Source organism: Chelon labrosus (genome assembly GCF_963514085.1).
Source record: "Chelon labrosus genome assembly, chromosome: 5".
NCBI lineage: Eukaryota > Metazoa > Chordata > Actinopteri > Mugiliformes > Mugilidae > Chelon > Chelon labrosus.
The window spans coordinates 4,040,740-4,061,058 of record NC_140341.1 but is presented as its reverse complement, the minus strand read 5'-3'; the positions used below and the strand labels follow the sequence as shown (position 1 = coordinate 4,061,058).

The following is a 20,319-nucleotide window of genomic DNA, read 5'->3' as shown; positions in this document are numbered from 1 at the left end:
AAACGTGATCATTTCTGCTGTAAATTTTATCATGAAGGTCTATAAGGATTGACTTGTTTTAATGAAAAACACATCTATTAGCTTTTAGTGGTTTTCCATGTGTTGACTCTACATTTAATCAACTTTAGAGACCAATAATGTTTTTGTATCCCACTGTAATTTTATTTCTGCTCAGAAGTTGGGCATTTTAACATGGAGGTCTATGGATTGACTCGTTTTTGGAGCCTCAAGTGGCCATTTGAGGAACTGCAGCACATTAAATTCTCACTTTATTTGTCATGTCCCACTTTTGTAAACTTCTCACATGGTTTAATTTAAATAACGGTTCAAATATTTCACAAAAAAAGGCCAAAACGTTTAGAGGAAATTTGTGAATATGACCTTTTATTGTGACAAAAGTTGAACATTTTAATATGGTCTATAGAGAGGGACTCGTTTTTGGAGCCTCAAGTGGTCATTTGAGGAACTGCAGAAAATTAAAATCTCAATTTATGTGTCCTGCTTTGGATGTTCCCCCTTTTTAACACATGGTTCCATTTCAATGTTCAAATATTTTACAAAAAGTTAAATTTGCATATGACATTCTATTCTGTCTTGACCTCTTTAGATGTATCTGGTGAACCTTTAGAGGGGCCTGAGCCCTGGGTTTGGAACCATTTGACTAAACCAGAACTTTTTTTTACTCTAGTTGTAGATTTGATTAAATATAAAAGTACTGCTGATTTCAGTGGCTTCCCCTGTGTTGACTTTTCATTTAGAAGGAATCTATGTTTTGATATGAAGGATAAGAGGAGAAGGGGCAGTGAAAAAAGGAGGGATGGAGGAGGAGGAGGAGGAGGAGAAGCAGGAGGTGGAATAAGGAAGCAGCTCCTCCCTCCATCCGCCTGCGGACCGGGCAGCGGCGACAGAAAAGCACCAATCAGCAGGAAAATCACGTCCTAATTTGGATTTTAACTCCGCCGAGTCTTCACCGGAGCTCCGACTGCCCTGCGGCGGCTTCACTTCACTTCCCAAACCGACAGACATGCTCTCCCTGGGGCTCTGCGTGTCTCTGCTGGCCGTGTCCTGCGCGCTGTGGCCGGCCGCGGTCCGGGCGGCGTCCTGCGAGCCGGTGCGGATCCCGCTGTGCCGGTCCATGCCGTGGAACATGACCAAGATGCCGAACCACCTCCACCACAGCACGCAGGACAACGCGGTGCTGGCCATCGAGCAGTTTGAGGGGCTGCTGGGTGAGTTTCTGCACCAGTAAAGTCTTAATTCATTATTTAATGTACCTGGTGATCAATTAGTGACTTAAAATAGCTCTTCTAATGTGCTAACCATAAATCTAATCAGAGTTAGGATACTTTACTGTTGACTTTATTCTTTCCATCTCTGCAGGTAGTTTTCTTACGACTCTGTTTCAATTAAAGCCCAATTCTTCAACTTTAAAAAAAAAAAAAAAAAAATATTAACGACACTCTTTTTAAATTAATATATATTGTTAAAATGTGGTTTTAAAACAATCTAAAGTGACTCAAATGATTGGTTAAATTTGTTATTGCTAAATAATTTCAGAGATTGTTCTTTCTTTATTAAAGAAAATACATTAAAAAAATAAAAATAATAACATGGGTTTATTTATTTTATTTTATTTTTGTTGTTGTTGTTTTCAAATGTGAATATTTGCAGTTATTTTTTTTAGTAAGGCTCGGGCTCTGAAAAATATTTTCTGACTTTATATCCAGTCCTTATATATTATTTATTTTAAAATAATTATATTTAAGATAATAACAAAAAAGAGCAAGTGCTTTAGAAAACCTGTTTTACTGACATTTTAGAGACCAGTATATTGATATAATAATCTAAATTAATCCATAATTGGAATAATAATTGGTTTCAGTCAGAACAGACTAGTTTCTGGTGCTGAATATGTCTTTATGACGGGTTACTTTTTTCCCAAAGAAGTAGTCCCTCTATTGTCGAGATGGTGCTTTTGAACACTTCTGAACAGTAAATACAGTCATTTGAAGGCGAATCATTGCAGCACTGACCTCTGGGTTTAACATTTCATATATTTGCCCCATCTTTTAGTCACTCAGGTTGCAGCCCGTTAAATATCCCTGTGGACCTCATTGTCTGGACATAAAGTAGTTTTGCATTTTAGTGAAGATCCATTGTTTTACCCATGTCTTAACTACAACTTCTACATTTTGAAGATGGCTGAGTGCGGAGGAACTTAGTAATGCTACTCATACTTTAAAGGTTTAACTGTTTAGGTTTTTTTTTTTTTTTTTTTGGCTGTTATTTGTGCTACAGAGTAACATCTCATGTCTCAGAACTATTTCTATTGTGCATACCGGTCAACAGTTGGCATACGTGGAGAGAAAGGAGGACAACAAGAACTGATAATCGTGCATGAAAACAGAAATTGATAATAATGAGATGAAGTAATAATGTTTGGAGACGTTTATTTCCAAATAAGAAAACTCTTCAGGGAACCATTTAAGGGCTTGTTTGCGGCCTCTTGGAAGTCACATGAAGTTTATACTCGTACGTATTTTCCGTCTCTTGGCTCTTTTGTGTTGTTGGTTTTATGAGTGACAAATGTTGTTTGAGGGGTGTTCGAGGATTGAGTGAAGGTTTGGAAGGAACAGAAAACCCACTCAGCCTCTTGGCACACACCTGTGGACAGGTTAGATCACCTAAACCACTAAGAGCTGTGATTTACTGCGGGGTTGCAGAAAATCGCCGCTGCACAAGTTACGGGAAGTGTCTTGTCTCCACTTGCTGGCAGCATAAACAGGATTATGAGATTTCTTTTAAAATAAACTGTAGCAACAAAAATGACGTGAGCTCATTTGGAATTAGTTTGATTTTTTTTTTTAGGATGATTTATACTAATAACGGTCAAACTGTTATTATCTTTCCCATCCTTGTATTGAATAACTGGTTGAACCTCCTTTTGGCAGAAATAACCTCAAACAAGTGTTTCATTGTTCGGAAGGAATTCTTCCTCACAGAGCTGCTTCAGTTCAGCTGTATTCTCAGCATGTATGTTATGTGCAGCTATCTTGAGCTCTTCCATTCTGAAGCATCTTTATTGGGTTAAAGTCTCTTTGTCCATATTTGTCATTGGTTGTGAATTTAGTTCAGTGTTTAGGGTCATTGTGTTGCTGCTGCATAACTGGGCTTCAGCTCCCTCCTGCCATGATGCTGGAGGAGACGGTACTTTCTTAAACTTGGGAGTTGGCAAAGCAGCAACCGAATTATGATGCTGCCTCCACCGTGCTTCGCCTGTGGGACGAAGCTTTCGCATTGATATCCAGCGTCAGTTTTGCACCCTACTGCTTGTAGTGCTGACAATTTCTCAGCGGTGTTGAGGTAAAATACTCGTCCCATGTACGTTTTTTTGGTATTTCAAGTTCGGTTTTAGACTCTAAAATTAGATTATTAAATTTAAAAAGCAAAAACAAGCGAGTTTACCTTCTGTCCTTTCAATATATGAAAACATCTGATTCGTATGACACTAGATTTTTTTTGTAGGTGAAGAAGAAGATGTTCACAGCAGTCAGTGATTTTTTGGCTCTCTATGAAAAGCTTTTTTGTTTGGTCTAAATGGACCCCGGACACAACTTTAAAACAATATTCAGATGTAATTTTAGATTTTCTGACATAAGGTATCTGAATTTCTCTCTGAGCGTTTTGTGGATATAGAGAAGCACCAGGTTTATTTAGTGCTGAACATAATGATCCATGACTGAGAGAGCGGTGGAAATTCCAGATGTTGACTTCTTCCTGTTTCAGTGAAGTTAAAATACGTCTGTTTTTTTGTCTTTGACTTGTTGCACTTTTATGTTTTTTTTTTTTTTTTTAAATCACGTTACTGGAAGTAAATTTAAGTCTAATATTAACTTATATTTTTGGTTTAAAAAATAAAACCAAATAAAAGTTGTTTTTCAAGTTTGCAAATCAAAACTGAACCAGGAAATGCCGTTTTTTGTTTTGTCACGGTAATTTTTATTTATTTATTTATTTTACCTCTAAATCAGCAGAAATAAAACCTACAACTTATTTTTTGTGATTGTGGTGAACTGACCCTTGACTGCACTTAGCTTTTCCCAGTGCCGAATCATTTCCAACGCATTCCCGGTCAGGGCAGCTGCTGTGATGACCTTTTTGTCTCCTGTTTAAAATCTGCACAAGGAGTCAAAGAGTCGATGCTGGAGCAGGGCTGGATCTGGTCTGAACTCCGAAACCATCAGTTCACTTAAGAGATTATGGAAACATTTTTGTGGAAACCATATTTCTGATTGAGTTTTTTTTTTTTTTTTTCAAAAAAGAAGGAAGAAAATTTGGCTCCTGCAGCAGAAGTCGGTGATGGAGCAGCCTTATTTTGAAGAGTTGGTCAGAGTTACAGCCCACTGTTGGTTTCTGGTTTGACTGTAGCCCTGATCCAACTCTGTCCTACCACGTATCACAGTTCCGAGTGGCTACTGGAGGAACACGACATGTCCAGTCTCTCAGGCGCTCATGAAATGAGTTTCAGGAAGAATGTTGATGGTATTAACTCCTGGTTGGAATGGTGTCCAGGAAAAAAAAACAAGAAAGCTGATTGTCCCTCTGCAAGGCATGACCCCTTATCTTAAATACAGAAATGTTTATCGTCTAATTAATCCTTTATGGTAGACTGGCTGCTCTGCCTTAAAGGATCATAACACAAATGGGGTTGAATACCAGAAATGGTCTTCCCAGGAATTCAGGCCAAATGCTGTTCCCTCAAAACCGACGGGTCAACAGATTACCAACTTTACCAGGAGTACATGGATTGAAAAGTACTTGGTACAATAAGGGCTTTTATAGTATTCAAAAAGTAAAGACTTTATTGCAAACTACATGCTGTTAACAATTACCGATATGGGCACAAAAGCAGCATTTTGTCACATTTTTATGTTTAATTGATTTAAGAAAGAAAGTTGACATCAAGTGATCAAGTAAACTAATCCATTGTTAAAATAATCAAGAGTTACAGTCTTAGTTTTAAGGTCAGCCTTTAGCTTGTTGTGTCCTGGGTTCCAAAGAACAAGCTGTGGCAACAAGGACAACTGGGCTTGTAGAGTTTCATGAAGATGTTTTATACAAGTCTTCAGTTCTAACAGACCAGTGGAGGGTTGGGGTTTAAGTATGAACATCTGTGGGTGTCGCCCACCTGAAACTATTTTCATTTTTTTTAATGTAGTGAAAAATTGGAGTCTCTCCACTGGAGTCTCTCCACTGGGAACTGGTTATGACGTGGCAAAGATCTGATGGGTCGGTCAAATTGTTTGGACAGGGCGTAGTCATACGCGTCAATTTATTGTCCTATTGCTTGCAAATTGCAGACGTTCCTATTAAAACCCCAGCTACTCCCCATCAGTCTTTCAGAACTGAAGAAGCTACTTGGATGTTTTCAAGAAACTCTGCAAGTTTCTTTGTATTGACTTTGTTTGTTGGTTTAACCATGACATGGATGACTAACTGCCTCTACAGACATTTATTTCAGTCTGAATAATAAAACCAAACATTCACAAATGTTTCCTAAAACCCCACAATTCAATAACGTACTGATCCCACAGCACTTCTGTCTCTCTTACAGATGTTCTTATAGACTCAGGTTAGCATGATTACAAGATCATCCGACACTAAATTCTGTAATTGGGTTTTAAAGCTGAATTGGAAATTGCTGGAAATGGGGTTTTCTACCCAAGAATAACAGTAAAAAAACCCACATAGATTCCAAGGAAAGCTATGAGAATCCTTCCTTTTAAAATGTCAAATTAATCTTCAACCCCAAGCACAGCCACCAGACTTCATGCCTTCATGTTGTCTCATCATGGTTGTCCTGTTTCTCTTTTCCTGTGTCTAGCTAAAGGAAAGAACACTTGCAGAACTGTTTATTTTCTTTTCATCTCATTCATTTAATTATGCGTCCTTTGGCTCGTTATACTTAACAATAGTCATTCACGCACATGGTTTTTCTGCAGAAAGGAATATGTGTTCCGAGTTATTTTCCTCTACATCTGCTGCTGATTTGCGGTCGGCACAGCTATTGGGGAGGAAAATGTTTTCGGAAGTGATAAAGATTATGACAAAGCTCAGAAAAATGGGTGCAAAATCTCCACGTTCTGTACATACGCTATCTCTGGATGTATTTGCCCGTGCAGATTTGGCGTTTTCCACATCTTTATCTTGACATTTCTCCCAGAAGAAGGTAAATATTACATGGTTCCTTTGCTTCAGCTGGGAAGTGGAAAGTACTGTGAGCTGATTTAGCCGAGAGGAACCCTGTAGATGTGGACATTCAGAGCAGGAAGACGCACTCTTGGACCATCTTTACAGATTTGTTCTTTGGACATTGTTGGTGCTAATTTAATGCTCCAGCAGGATGTGAAAGTCGGTCAGTCCACCGCTTTGGTCCAAACTAAAGTATCTGAGCTGCGTTTGATTTGCAGGGTAGCATTGGATGTTAGCCTTAGGATCAGACAAACTTTCCCGTGCACAAATATTTAATGGCGGAAAATTGGGTCTGGTGTCTCACCGTTGGTAACTGATTACGCTCCGAACTGCTAGGCCAATCAGTTTGTTTAGTACTACAAGTCATCTGAGCGCCGTGGAGTTCAATTTGTTTACGACAATTTGACAGCACCTGCAACTGGTTAATGGCGAGAGTGTATTTTTCAGACAGAACAGAACAGAAAGCTTTGGAAAGAAAAGTGAAGTGGAACTGGTGAAATTGGTTGAGCGCTGACCCACCTCAGCCTTGGATTTGTACCTCGTCACGCCCCTCACCCAGCGATGTGAAGTGTTAGGCATCCAGCTTTTCCTATCATCGTCATCTTACACTGAAAAATACTTATAGCCAGGTATATTTTTTAACTTGAGGTCCATACACAGCTTTTATTGTATGCTCACATTATATTATGAGCTATTGTTTGTTTCTTGAAAAGCATCGTGCTGCCATTTTAGTTCCAAGTTTATAATTGCAAGTAAATTTGCTACCAAAGAAAAAGATGCACAAAAGATGCTATGCTTTGTATTCCAGCTAATTCTGAACAAAATAAATCCTTTCGGGTATCTGTAGTACACCTGCAGTATCTGCCTTTGCAAGACAGAAATCTGTGGAGAATTCTCAGTTTAAAATAACCTTTGAATGGAAAGCTGAATCAAAATGGCACATGCCTTCGATGTTTCACGATTCAGACACGCCTGTCTTCAATAAATACATTAAGCCATTGGCTGAACTTGGAGCCCAGCTGAGGTTGGAGGAGTGGTGCAAGAGAGAGAGAGCAAGTGGAAAGGCATTAAGCTTTAACCAGAAAAATGTCCTAATGAAAGACCTGCAGGCCAGAAACCAGGAAGCAGTTTCAGGTCACAAGTTCAAAATATTTCTGTGACTTCACTGTGGAGCTGTGCAGCCAAACCTCAGTCCCGCGAAGTAATAAAAACGCCGATCCGTCCTCTGCCCAGTGTTGAACTCTTTCTGGTTCTGTTCGAAGCATGCAGCGGGACGTAAGGCACATTGTGCGAACTGGAGTTCATCTTTACTGATTAACCATCCTTTAAATATTTCCTCACTCAAGTCTGGCACGTGACGACTTCGCAGTGATGAAATATAACAAAATATATTTACACAAGGTAAAATTTTAACCCTGCTTTATATGTCTACTCCAGTACAGTTGAGAGGGAAATTGTCGAATGAGGAGGCGGCAACAGGAAACAGAAGAACTTTAATGAAATTTTAGTTTAAACATAACAAAAAGAGCTGCACTGTAAGTCCAATAGTCCAAACAAAAGTAAACCAATAAGGTGCACTGAGGCCAAAGAAACGGAACCATATATACACATGCAGAACTAATTGGGAAACAAGAGTGACGGTAGGAAAAGATAGAAAGCAAGACAGATGAGTGTCACCACGAGGGCTGGAAAAGTTGGGATGCACAACTGACTATAAGACAAAATAAGACAGGAAACTAAAAATGATGACACAGAACAAAGAATACAGACCTAGTGACGGAAATATTTATAGCTACTGAAACCTCTGTCCATTTAATTACGTTACAAGATGAGCGGTAAAAGAATGGCAAGCTCTCGTCCATGTTAATCCGTAGTTATTAGTTTATTTTTTCTGGAGTCATTATGACAGCAGAGGTCAACGGGTACAAGAAGAAAGACAGAAAACTAAGATCTTATTCCATCAACAGGTTTATACATTGTAGCCCAACACTGACTGGCTTATCTATCTAGTGGAATATAAACCTATAAACCGCCTCTGGATTGGAGAGGAGGAAGATGTTCCAGAAAGTGTAATTACATTCTCTCATCCCTCGTTGACGTTTGCTTTGGCCGGCGGTTTTACTGATCTCTGCACGGTTTATGATTATTTTTGGCATGGCTGCCATTTTCCTGGAGAGCCAGTCAGAGGCAAATAATGTTTTGTGAGAAGACACGATGTAATAGTTGCTCATGTTTCTCCAAAACTGAGGTCTTTCAAGATGCTGATTGTTGAGAAAATCAAGTTTGGTGATTTACTGTTTCTTCAAAGTTTCTGGGCAGTCGCAGTTGGCTTTCCCATGAAAGTGTTTTTATCCCTTTTGACTTTTCATCAAAGAAAATACCATTTAGACTCATGATGGGACTAAGAGTGTATGTTCCGAAGCCACGGAAGAGATCCTTTAAAATGGGACATTAGCTCTATTTTGTAGCCAACCCAAAATATTCTCACCGGTTGATTAGCCAAAACCCTCCTGACCTGTGTTTTCCTTCCTGTTCAGGTACTGGCTGCAGTCCAGATTTGCTCTTCTTCCTGTGTGCCATGTACGCTCCCATCTGCACCATCGACTTCCAGCACGAGCCCATCAAGCCGTGCAAGGCGGTGTGCGAGCGGGCGAAGCACGGCTGCGAGCCGGTAATGAAGCGCTACAACCACAGCTGGCCCGACAGCCTGTCCTGCAGCGAGCTGCCGCTGTACGACCGCGGCGTCTGCATCTCCCCCGAGGCCATCGTCAAGGCAGAGGGACCAGGTCTTTTCATCCATTTATATTATTATTATTATCATTATTATTACCATTATACATTTGTATTGCATTTTTACCCCTGAAGGCAGGTGATGTTCTAAACTAGTACAACTTAAATCCAGAATTTTCTACATAAAAATGACTTGAAACATCAACAGAAATATTACGCTTGTGTATGTGTTTATTCAAGAAAATTAGCCGATATTATTGGGTTCTATTTGTCTACTTTCAGGACTTGTGTGAAAATCTGCTGATGTTTTAAGTCATTTTCGTGCAGACAGGAGGAGGAGGAGGAGCACAAAACTGTATTACTGGCACTATACGTGTTCTTGCTTTTCTCAAACTTCCATGCAGGAAACCGGGCAGGTGGTTTTCTTTATTCATTTCAGTCCCGACCCCTCTACATTTATTATATAACAAGATGACTGGGGGCTGCTTCACATTTAGTCTTTGTACTCACTCTTAAAGTGGCTCTTAAAGTTTTTCCAAGTCTTCAAACTGAGAAAAATGCTAAAGAAAAGAGAACCAAAGCTGTGAGCACTTGAACAGTGTAAACTAAACTTTCCTCTGAATGAGGATACTTGACTGAACAATATGGACAGTTTTCCCTACTTGGCTGAGCCCTATCAGTGTTTCTGCTCTCACCAGTTTGTTTCTGCTCCCTCTCGAACAGATAGCGTGAGTCATTTCCCCTCCGACTTCACTCCCACTGACTTTCTCAAAGAGCTCCTTGATACAGTCGGCCCACTCATTTTACGCTCAATAAAACCCTCACTGTCCTCTGCTTTTTTTAAACAAGCCCAGGGACCAGCGGGGGGAGAAAAAAAAGAGAAACCCTCATCTCGGTCCCCTTGACCTCCATAACGATACACCCACGGTTCTCAGAGCTGACCTGGCTCGGGCTCAGCTCGGCCCAGCGGGGCTTTGGGATTTTCCCTCGGTGTGATTTGTTGATTCGCTGAGGTTCAGTTGGGGTGGAAGTCATTCCAGGGATTTTCTGTGGGACTCCAGTCTGAATTTTGTCTCCTGTTGGAACAGAAATCTAAAATAGCCACAGCTGTATGCACACCTGTATGCAAACAGATGTGTAAGTGCAAGGGCTTGTACCGCAAAGCTCTCTTGGCGTCATCTGTCCTCACCGAGTCTAAACTTGTTATTCTGAGCTGCTCTGCTGAAATATTGCAAGAGCAAAATCAGTTAAGAAGAAATCTGTGTGCAGTTGAAATGCAGATAATCATCATGCAGTCATTTGGTTATTTAGCTCTAATTAACCAGAGGAATACGATAAGTCTGGGCCTGCAAAATTATTTATTGTGCGCTAACTGTGTCCTTTGTTTTTTGACATTTCAAGTTTGCTATTAAAACCAGAAAAACAACTTTTATTTAATTTTTATATTCCCCAAATCCTAAAACTAACTTAAAAAAAACTCGAAAATTACCCTAACCCTAAAACGGAAAAGTTGATATTAGACTTAATTTTCTTTCTGCTAACGTTGTTTTAAACGTTGTTTAAAGTGCAATAAGTCACAAAAAGACATATTTGTTTTCACTGAAACACAGAAGTAGCCCACAATCACCGTTCTCACAGGCATGGATCATTACGGTAGCTCGAGACATAATAATTATCAACGTTCAAGTGACTCCCCAGTAACACACCTATAGAAATACTTAACAATGTCAATGCTAATTAACCAAAAGAGTAAATTTAAATCAAACACAAATTTACAAAGACAGTTAATAAGCTAGCATATCCATATCAACAATTCTGGTTAATTGTTTGCACTAAAATCACAATGATTGTTGTTCCACAGAGAGTGCACGGGTTGCCAACGTCACTAACCCTAACCCTAACCCTAGCCTAAAAATGTCTAAAGTCCTGCTTCAATAACCCACTTGTCTCACAACATCCAGGCCAGTCCGTCCATTTTTTTTTTTATCCAAAACCAAGTTGCTGTTGCATCAGGCTAAACCAGCTCCTTGTTTGCATTCTTGCTAACAGGGTATTTCATGTAAAGCATTAACCAGCCAATGCTGGCATCCCTAGAGGCCGCACCGCTAATGTGGCTAATTGTCCACATTCAAGTGAATCTCTAGTAACATATCTAGAGGCTAATAAATGACAAAAGTGTGTCTCTAAGTCAAATAGTTTTGGACAGTTATTAAGCTAGCATATCCAAATCAGCAATTCTGGTTAAATGTTTGCACTGAAATCACAATGACTGCTGTTCCATTATGGTTTCTCATCACCACTGGTCTAAAAATGTCTAAAATCCCACCGGCAGTGGTTGATTTTTGATCCATTACAGTTTAATAACCGTTCCTCTCACAACCTTAAGGTCGATCCGTCCATTTTTTTTGCCACTTATTCGAGCCCAAATCGCAGTTGCGGCAGCAGGCTAAAAGAGCTCCTCGTTGAAGATCCCAAGGCATTTCCTGGCAAGGTGGGATGTCTAATCCCTCCAGCTCATTGTGGGTCTCCTTCCAGCTGGATGTACCCAGAAAACCTCTAAAGGGAGGCGTCCTGACCACACCGCCTCCTTTCTACTTGAAGGAGTGCAGTTTTACTTTAAGCATCTTGCCGATGTCTGTCTCGGAGACTGAGCCCAGCCACCGTGCTAAGCTCATGACCAATGAAAACCTCATAACCATAGCTGAGGGTTGCTGTGTATCAGATTATGAGAGTTCAGTGCAGCCTCTGCAGACGACGTGGCACTGATCCACCTGTCAGTGGTGGCATTTTTAACTCCAACAACAGATTAATCATCCACATGTTTTTCCTCTTTCCCTGATTCCCCCATTAACAAACAAAGGAGAGTGTTTTCATTCTGTTGGGACACTGATTTCTGTCTTCCTGTCTCTACAGATCCATACTACCAGGACCCAGCCAGATGTAACCCAGGTGAGGCTGACCTTTGACCTTTTATCCTCCCTAAGTCGCTGCCAGTCTAATGAGTTGGCTTTAGGTTTAAGGCACTAAACCAAAAGTGGTAAGAATAAATATGGGACCAATCAGATACCTCGTTGATGGTATAGTTGTGCATTTACACTGGAAACCATTTATTTCTCTAATTTAATCACAAACTTTCTATAAACCAGTTTAACTTCCTCACTAAAAAAGCTTCTCTTTTCTGGGTTTGATCTCCTGGCAGCATCCAGTCCAGACTTTCCAATGGACTCCAGCAACCTCCACTGCCGGGGACCAAATGGAGGTAAGTTGTCTCCTCCAGGGACGGGTGTGGCGTTTTGGGGAAATGTGCTGTTACACTCCAGTAGTTTAAGATTAACCTTCATCTTGTCTTTCTGTCAACCGTGCAACTTCTGTCCCCCCAAGCATGAAATACAGAATTATCTTCCAGGTCTGTGTTTCACTGTTTTAGTCAAGTTCATTTAAACTTAATAGCTCAAACTGTTCAATTATATTTGTGACTGTTGGTCAATAGAATTAATTTATTTAAAATTAGATGTAATTTTTGAGCAAGAAAAAGTAACATGTCTGAATTATTTTGACAAGGAATATATGCTCATGGATTACGACACACTGACGTCTCTGAATTCCTCTCTGAATTGGTAAATATATATATTGGGTCATTAAAAATAATTACCAACATTAGGTTGCATAGAAAAATAAAAAGTTCACTATGTGGAATAAATCAATGCAGATTTTAAGGTGACATGTTGATCTTTTAAATAATCAGTTTAATTAAATAAGAAAAATTGACATTTGCAGTATGCCTGCCACAATATTAAATATGATATTGAACTTTTCAACATGATTTTACTATAACGTAATATATAATGTCATATAAAGTATGATGTGATTGTAGGTTTCTTCAGTAAAGTAAATATACCATCTCCTTTTCAAAATTACCAAAAAATTCCTTGCGAAAAAGTCCACGAAGGCAGCCATTTTGGAAAAGGTAGCCAAAAGCTGCTACTGACTGCATAGGTTTATCAGAGAAGTATTGCTATATAGCTGGTGCAGAGCATAGATTGTATATAAATATGGACAACATGTGGCCACTCGCGTTTTCGTTTAATTAATACTACGCTCTGCTCTACCTCCACCAGTTACAAGGAAATGTTGGTTTATACGCTGTACTTATTTTTTTATTTTTTAAAACTCTAACAGACCCGCATAACACTTTACGGAGTGGTTGGCATGGCAACTGGTGGTCGCCATTGTGTCACATCCTGTTTCTGTAGCATCAAATAACAACTAACCCTGACCCTAACTAAAATTAAACTTATCCAAAAAATTGACACTTGAACATGCATCAACATTATATTAACTACCTAAAATGACAGAAACCGTCCTTGAAAAATATTTATTTGACGTATACTTTAGTGTTTTAGTTCAGCCCAAGTCCCATCCTCTCACATATGGAGAAGGTGGCGCTTATGACCTATACTGCAGCCAGTCACCAAGAGGGAGCTCTACTGGTTTTGGCTTCTCTTTTGAGGAGCAGCTCCACCGTCCTATGGTGCAGATGTTTCAGAAACTCATGTATCATTTATGATCTTTTTGCAATTTTAGTGTTTTGGAGATTTTGCACGTTGAAACATTTACCCTCTTTGTCCTTAGAACGCTGCAGATGTAAGACAGTCAGAATGACTTACAAATCCTACTCCAAGAACAACTACAACTACGGTGAGTTATCTGACTTATACCAGATTTTACAAATATAAGACAGATGGTCAATGTAGTTTACCAGCAAGGGTATGTGAGATAAGCTATTTTATCATCAAAATTTAATTAGAGGATCAAACCTTTCCCTGTAATGGTAAATTTAATTGTTTCATGTTGTTCCCCTGCTTTTTATTGTGTTATTACAGCACATACCGGACTGTTTAGCAGATTCTTTCTCACTCTCTGTAAGACTTGTTTTTCCTCTTTGCGTAAAAGCAAATATTTTGGATCTGAGTCTGTTAGGTTAGCTAGATTCAATTAGAAAAAAAAAATAGAATAAAAGCTCAAGACCAAAAAGGCTTTTCCAGATGATTATCTCACCGAGGCATGATTTGGCAAATCCTGCAAAGATTTCCATGTGGACCTCACTAATGCTTTTGGCCACAGATACCATTTGGGAAACTTTTTAGATTTTCTTTTTTCCAGCCGTCATTATAGAAAAAACACTCACTCTTAATATTCAGATATAATTGAAACAGGATTTTAGTAAAACTGGGTGGCATGTTGCTCTTGGCTCACTTTGCTAATTATCACTGCTGCTGATTTTTTACTGTTTTCTCCAACATCTCTGCAGCTTCCCCTGCTTTTGTTTCCTTAGGCCAATATGTGAAATGGATCACAGTAAATTATTTGGCTGTGTCAATCCTGAAACAGCATGGAGTCATTACAGGAGCTTTGTTGTGATAAATGTTTATCTGGTTCGTGCTGTGGTCTGCTGCTGCTGTTGAACTGTTTCTTTGTATTCTCGGAATCGTATTTCAAAGAGGACCGCTGCAAGACAAAGTGTAATTTAAATTGGGTATGCAATCGCAATGTCTGCTGATTCCAGTGAAACAACTCCTAATTGTTAAAAATTGCCTCCACCTGGCTTTTTTGGACCTTCGGTTAGTTTCTTGGCTGTAGCAGCAGGCCTTTTGACCAGAAATTTTTGTGTTCTGAAGATTCTAGCGGCATACGTGGGTGTGCTATCAGGGGCAAACCAAAAGCCAAGTAGTTTTGGCTCAAATTCAGCAGGATAAACTGTCTTCAGGGTTATTGAGGAGCAAATTTAGCCGCTAGAATTGCTCAGTTTCATAATCCTGCCCTCAAAACTCTGATATTTGAACTGATTCAAAAGTGAAACGACTCAGAAGTGTGGAACCAGGCCAGGGAAACTGACTTTTTATGTTTTATAGAGCGCTATTTTACAGCCAAGTATTCAATGTGTCCATGTGCACTGGTGACTCTCTCCTTTAGTGATCAGGGCGAGGGTGAGGGAGGTGAGGAACCGGGGTCTGGAGCCCACAGCGGTGGTGGAGGTGAAGGAGGTGCTCAAGTCTTCTCTGGTCAACATCCCCAAGGAGGTAGTGACGCTCTACTACTCGTCCTCCTGCCTGTGTCCTCCTATGACCACCGGGGAGGAGTACCTCATCATGGGCTACGAGAACGAGGAGAGGTCCAGGTATGTCCTCCAGGAAGGTTGAACACAACTCCAGCTGCTGGTTGAGATATTTAAAGTTAAACTCGATGATTAAAGGTTAAAGGATGTCCCCAAGTTATCAGTTTCACCTCCTGAAAAGCAAGAATGCTTTTTGTGTTTTCAGGTTGCTCCTGATCGAAACCTCCATTGCTCAGAAATGGAAGGACAAACTGGGCCGGAAGGTCAAGGTGTGTATCAGATAACGCCAATGATGCATGATGATCAGATGTTTGCTGTCTTAATTAATTAATTAATTAATTAATGAGAGAGACTAATTTTAAGCCAGTTACTACAGAGGGTCAATTGATGGTCAGCTCCAGCATCAAATCCATACACAGTAGCAGCACCTGCACCAGGTGCTACAACTGTTCTGACCTTGTATTTTAATTGCAGAACACTGATAAATCAGAGCAAGCAGAACATTTTTGGGAATTATAAGGATTTGTGAATGTCTGCAAAGGTTCTCAATCATCCAGGTCATGGTATATCCAAAAACCAACATGAAACAAGGAGAACTAGAGTTGTAGAGCTTCTTGAACATGTTTCATCCAAGCAGCTTCTTTAGTTCTTAAAGACTGGTTTGGAGTTGGGGTTTTATTAGGAACATCAATGGGTAAAGGTAAATATCTGGTCATTAACAGACTCGGCAACGCCCATAGATGTTTCTAGATTCTGGTTGGCCACCAGAAGCTCACTTCAGTGTCAATTTGACGGCATTGCTACGGCCTCAGCCCAGATCCTATGCGGACCCTGATGCCGTAGCCTTACGTGCACCATTTGTGTGACTCGTCTTCGGCGAAATTTCAGCAAAAGTTGAAGCAGGAAGTAGAAACTAAAATGAACCTGACCGGCAAAAAAGACATGGCACCGACTAGCGTTTTGGTGGGGTGGTGTTTTTACAGAACGAGCCAAGCACAAGTACTGTATAAATGACTATGTGCATAGGTTACACCATCTATGTCCTGCAGAGGTATAAACTGCACTCCTGTAGTTGGAGGAAACTGTTATGGTCCTGTTTTTCTTCCCCAATGAATGGCACTCTCCCATTATAGGCCAGACACTCCAATCTCAAGGTGTGCTACTTGATTGAGCGGTTAAACGTCTTCAAAAAAACTCTCGTTGTCAGTTGTTTCCGTTTGCATTGTTAGATAAGAATTTCTACTCCTTTACCATAAAAACACAGCTACCAGTTTCACTTTCTGTCTGTCTTTCTGTCCAGAGATGGGACGACACGATGCAGGGGAAAGTCCGAGGAAGTGGGCGCCCAAGTCGCCACTGAGTTCTGAATGTTTGTTTGTGTTTGTATGTGCGTGAGTCTGTGTGTGTGTGTTTGTGCGTGTGTGTGTGTGTGTGTATTTGTGTAGATATTGCACTATCACAGGCTGTTGTAGCTGAATGTAGTTCATCTCTTCATCTATCAGACTGTTTGGATTTTTGTCATTTATTTTCTTTTGCACAAACATTATTTAGTGTGCGTTTGTCAGTGTGTATGCGTGTTTGTGTGTGTGTGTGTGTGTGTGTGTGCACCTAAAGCACTCATTTAAAGACAAAAGAGGGGGTGGAGCTTTAAAGTTGTAGTTCTACGCACAGCCATACAGTAAGTACGTGACACTTTTTTTGGAGATGATTACTTTTCTGTGGCGGCCATATTGGCTCCACAGCTCCTCTGCGAGGTTCCAGTTTTTAATAGCCCAGGATTTTGATCATGTTACCATGGCAATTGGGTCTAGGACATTTAAATGATAGGAAAACCGTTTGGATATGGACATTTGGACAATGATAGATCTGCAGGCATCCCCTGAACCTTACTGAACTCTGCAGAGAATGAAAGAAGAACACTCAAGCTTTGTTCTGAAAGCAAGGCAACAGCAGAAAAGACGACGAGGAGAACATAAATGGAAGCAACAACTGGCAGCAGAGAACTTCCTTCAGTATTGTGAAATATGGATGGATTACAGAGCACGGCTCCCAAAGTGTCGGGGGTCCTCGTCTTCTGGGTCCCAGCCAATGTATGGGAATTTTGGGAAACTCAATCATTCAACTTCAATGACACACAAAATGACTACAAAACAACAAATAACCTGACGAGACAAAAGTGATGCAAAACAGCTGCAAAGACACAAAAAAAGGTGACTACAAAGAGAGAGAAAGTGAGGTAAAGTAACTACAGACAGGCACAAAACAACGACAACAACACGAAGTGACAAAATGTGTCTGGAGAGAGACGCACAATGACAACAAACGGACGGAAAAGTAATGCAGCATGACCACAAGGACACACAAAACACCACACAGACCAGCAAACAGCTACCAAGACACAAAATAACTACAAGGAGACATAAAACAACTGTAAAGAGACAACAAATGACCACAAAGAAACACAACTATGGCATATGACAACAGAGATATAAACTGACCACAAAGTAGCAAGACACAAAACGACTACAAGGATACACAAAGCAATGCAAAATAAAGACAAAGAGACACAAAGAGACTACGATTAAACACAAAATCACTACAAATAGAAAGTGGCTAGAAAGACACACAGTGAAGTAAAGTCAAAGAATCATGCAAAATAACTACAGAGTGACACAGAGTGACTTCAAAATGACAGAAAGAGACACAAACTGAGGTAAAAAATGCAAAGAGATGCAAAACAATGCAAAAATGACTATTAAAAGACACAAAGTGACTGCAGCTATGCCCATCGAGTGGTTTTCTTTTCTATCCGTGCAGCACATCCTTTGTTGAACAAGAAAACGTGTGGATCGTTGAATGTGACTCTTTTAATATTTTAGTAGTTTCTAAGAACATTTAAATGAAAGAAAAGCCGTTTCTGAGCATTACATTTATAAAGCAGTTATTAATAAATTAGTGAAGGGAATAACTTTCTTTTTATAGCTTTTTTTTTAATACATTTTTATACATTTCCGCATCAACAACCAAAGAAAAGTGAATTGACAAACTGAATAATTAAATTTAAGTGCATGACAGCTCGTTAATCTCTTCACCTTCTTTGTTTTGAAGTTTTATGAGGAAATGTAAATGGAGTGCATTTTAAACACTCATTTGTGATGTATTTCTTGTTGAAACGTGATATTGTAGAGGCTCGTAAAGGTACGGTCTCATTACGCTTCCAGTCTCTTCCATTAAACATGCACAACAGACAAATCCAGCTGTGTGTTTCCCCTTCTGTCACTGTTAGAGTTGTGTTTTACTGCCTGCATCGACTTGTCTTCCAAGATAAATTCCCCCATGGAAGATAAATGTGAATGCACCTTAACCCCATGGGATATGCTTCTGAATCATCCTGTTTTTACTGGAGGCAAGATCCATCAGTTTTCTACTTTTTTTTATATTTGCAAATGAAGCAAATACTCTTGGCAATCATTGTCATTTTCTAAAATCATTCCACCATCTATTTCTTTCGATGACATTGCATAATGGACACATTTCATGAGTTTCAAGCGCCATAAAATCAAATCCGTGTCAATGTAAGACCCTTTTCTCGATCTCACCAGTCACGGAATGTCAAAAAACAAAAATGCACAAATTTGTTTGCATTTATTTTGCAGTTTTCTTACAAATTTTTAGACATATGCAACACTAATTCCTGATAATATCAATGATCATAACCTGGATTGATGTAGTAAAGGAAATGGAGAGTAAAAGGATGTGAAATGACACTGTGAACACACAAAATCACCTTAAAACATATCCAAAATTACTACAAAGAAAGTCATGACGACAACATTCGGACAAAGTCACTACAAAGTTTAAAACGGTATAAAAAAATCGAAGGATGTAAAAAAGATGGGAAATAAACACTTCTGTGACTTTTGTGTTGGATTTTCAAGTTCAGGTTCAGGTTCAAGTCTTCGCCTTTGTTGTCTGTGAAGGTTCTCAGTCATCTCCTTTGTTAAAACTTCTCTATTCTATTCTCTATTCAGTCCCGCTGCGCTAGGATTTTTTAATCATTTTTTTTTTTTTGAAAACCTTTTTCCACTGCAAACCTTTTTGACTTGTCAGAGCAGGAAAAGCTGCTCTCTAACCAAGCTTGCCATTAAGCCATGACAGCCAGGAAACTGCTGTGACATGTCAACATGACTCCAGTGAAAAAGGTCACAGACGGAGTGTTTTCATTTAAATTGAACTTCTAGAAGAATGGACGTCTTGCCTCCTGAACACAGCCACAGATAAACCAACAGTATTCTCTTTATCGTACAGTAACTCTGTTCATGTAAACACTCGGTGTCACCTTATACCATTTCATGGCATTTTGATCCATTAAACATGAATTTGAACAAAATGGTCAAAGCTGAAGTGTGTTTTTTGTTTGCAATGACACGATTCCTAACTCATTTTCCATGGGTCCAGATTTACACACCACTTAGCACCTAGGATCATCTACAAAATAAAAAATTGAATGCATTTTTAAGTTTTAAACAGCTCAAAAGTGACTTGGGGCTAGCAAGCCGCAAGCTTGAATTTAGCCTTCAGCAATGAATAAAGTTTGCTGATTTGCCCAGCTAGCAAACTACCTAGCAAGCATAAGAGATACTCCTAGCATTCTTAGCTTGGTTACATTAAGCTAGCTATAGAAAATTAGTTACCATTGAGCTAGCTTGTCCTAGAATTAGTATTAAGCTAGCTGGATAAAAGATGCTATAAAGATACCAAGTATTATCCATACTTAATTTGTTTTGATGTTTTCAAATGGTGCCATGTTCCCAAGTAAACCAGAGGTCCAGGTTCACGAGTTTTGACGTGTTAGCTGTGTTTAGAAAAAGAAGTGGATGGTGAGATAATATAATTTAGTCATATGAAGTTTTCTTTTTTAAATAATGTTATAATACGTCAAGGAATAGTCTCCACTACCTCATCCTTTCATTTCGTCTTTGCATTCCCTACATTAAGTTACCTCGCCGTTAGCTTGCTAGCTGTTAGCTTCCAACAGAAAACAACTGCTTTAGCGGGGGTGTTCTCATGATACCATTTAAATGCCAGACATTTTGCGTCCATGACTTCCCGTGTTATGACCACAAGCTCACAAGTTCCATTTGAAGGCAGCATATGTTATGTGGTTAGCATGTATATTTAGCTGGTGGAGGGTTGGTAAAGCAGAGTCTGGGTTTTTTAGT

General features: G+C 39.6%; 1 protein-coding gene across 1 annotated transcript; it reads left to right on the top strand.

The window, feature by feature from the left end:
* Positions 1-911: 911 nt before the first annotated feature.
* Positions 912-19,459, top strand: frzb (frizzled related protein). The gene is made up of 8 exons (XM_084545088.1): positions 912-1,229; positions 8,790-9,038; positions 11,896-11,931; positions 12,182-12,241; positions 13,615-13,680; positions 14,956-15,160; positions 15,303-15,366; positions 16,398-19,459. Exons 1-8 carry the CDS (start codon positions 1,025-1,027, stop codon positions 16,455-16,457), a joined length of 945 nt encoding a protein of 314 aa, XP_084401214.1. The 5' UTR covers positions 912-1,024; the 3' UTR covers positions 16,458-19,459.
* The last annotated feature ends 860 nt before the right edge of the window (positions 19,460-20,319 follow it).

What these genes read in the sequence shown, in the direction of transcription:
- frzb (XM_084545088.1), top strand. Translation starts at nt 1,025, where the DNA reads ATGCTCTCCCTGGGGCTCTGCGTGTCTCTGCTGGCCGTGTCCTGCGCG. An exon ending in CTGCCGGGGACCAAATGGAG is followed by an intron (nt 12,242 to 13,614) that starts GTAAGTTGTCTC and finishes CTTTGTCCTTAG; the next exon opens with AACGCTGCAGATGTAAGACA. An exon ending in AACTGGGCCGGAAGGTCAAG is followed by an intron (nt 15,367 to 16,397) that starts GTGTGTATCAGA and finishes CTTTCTGTCCAG; the next exon opens with AGATGGGACGACACGATGCA.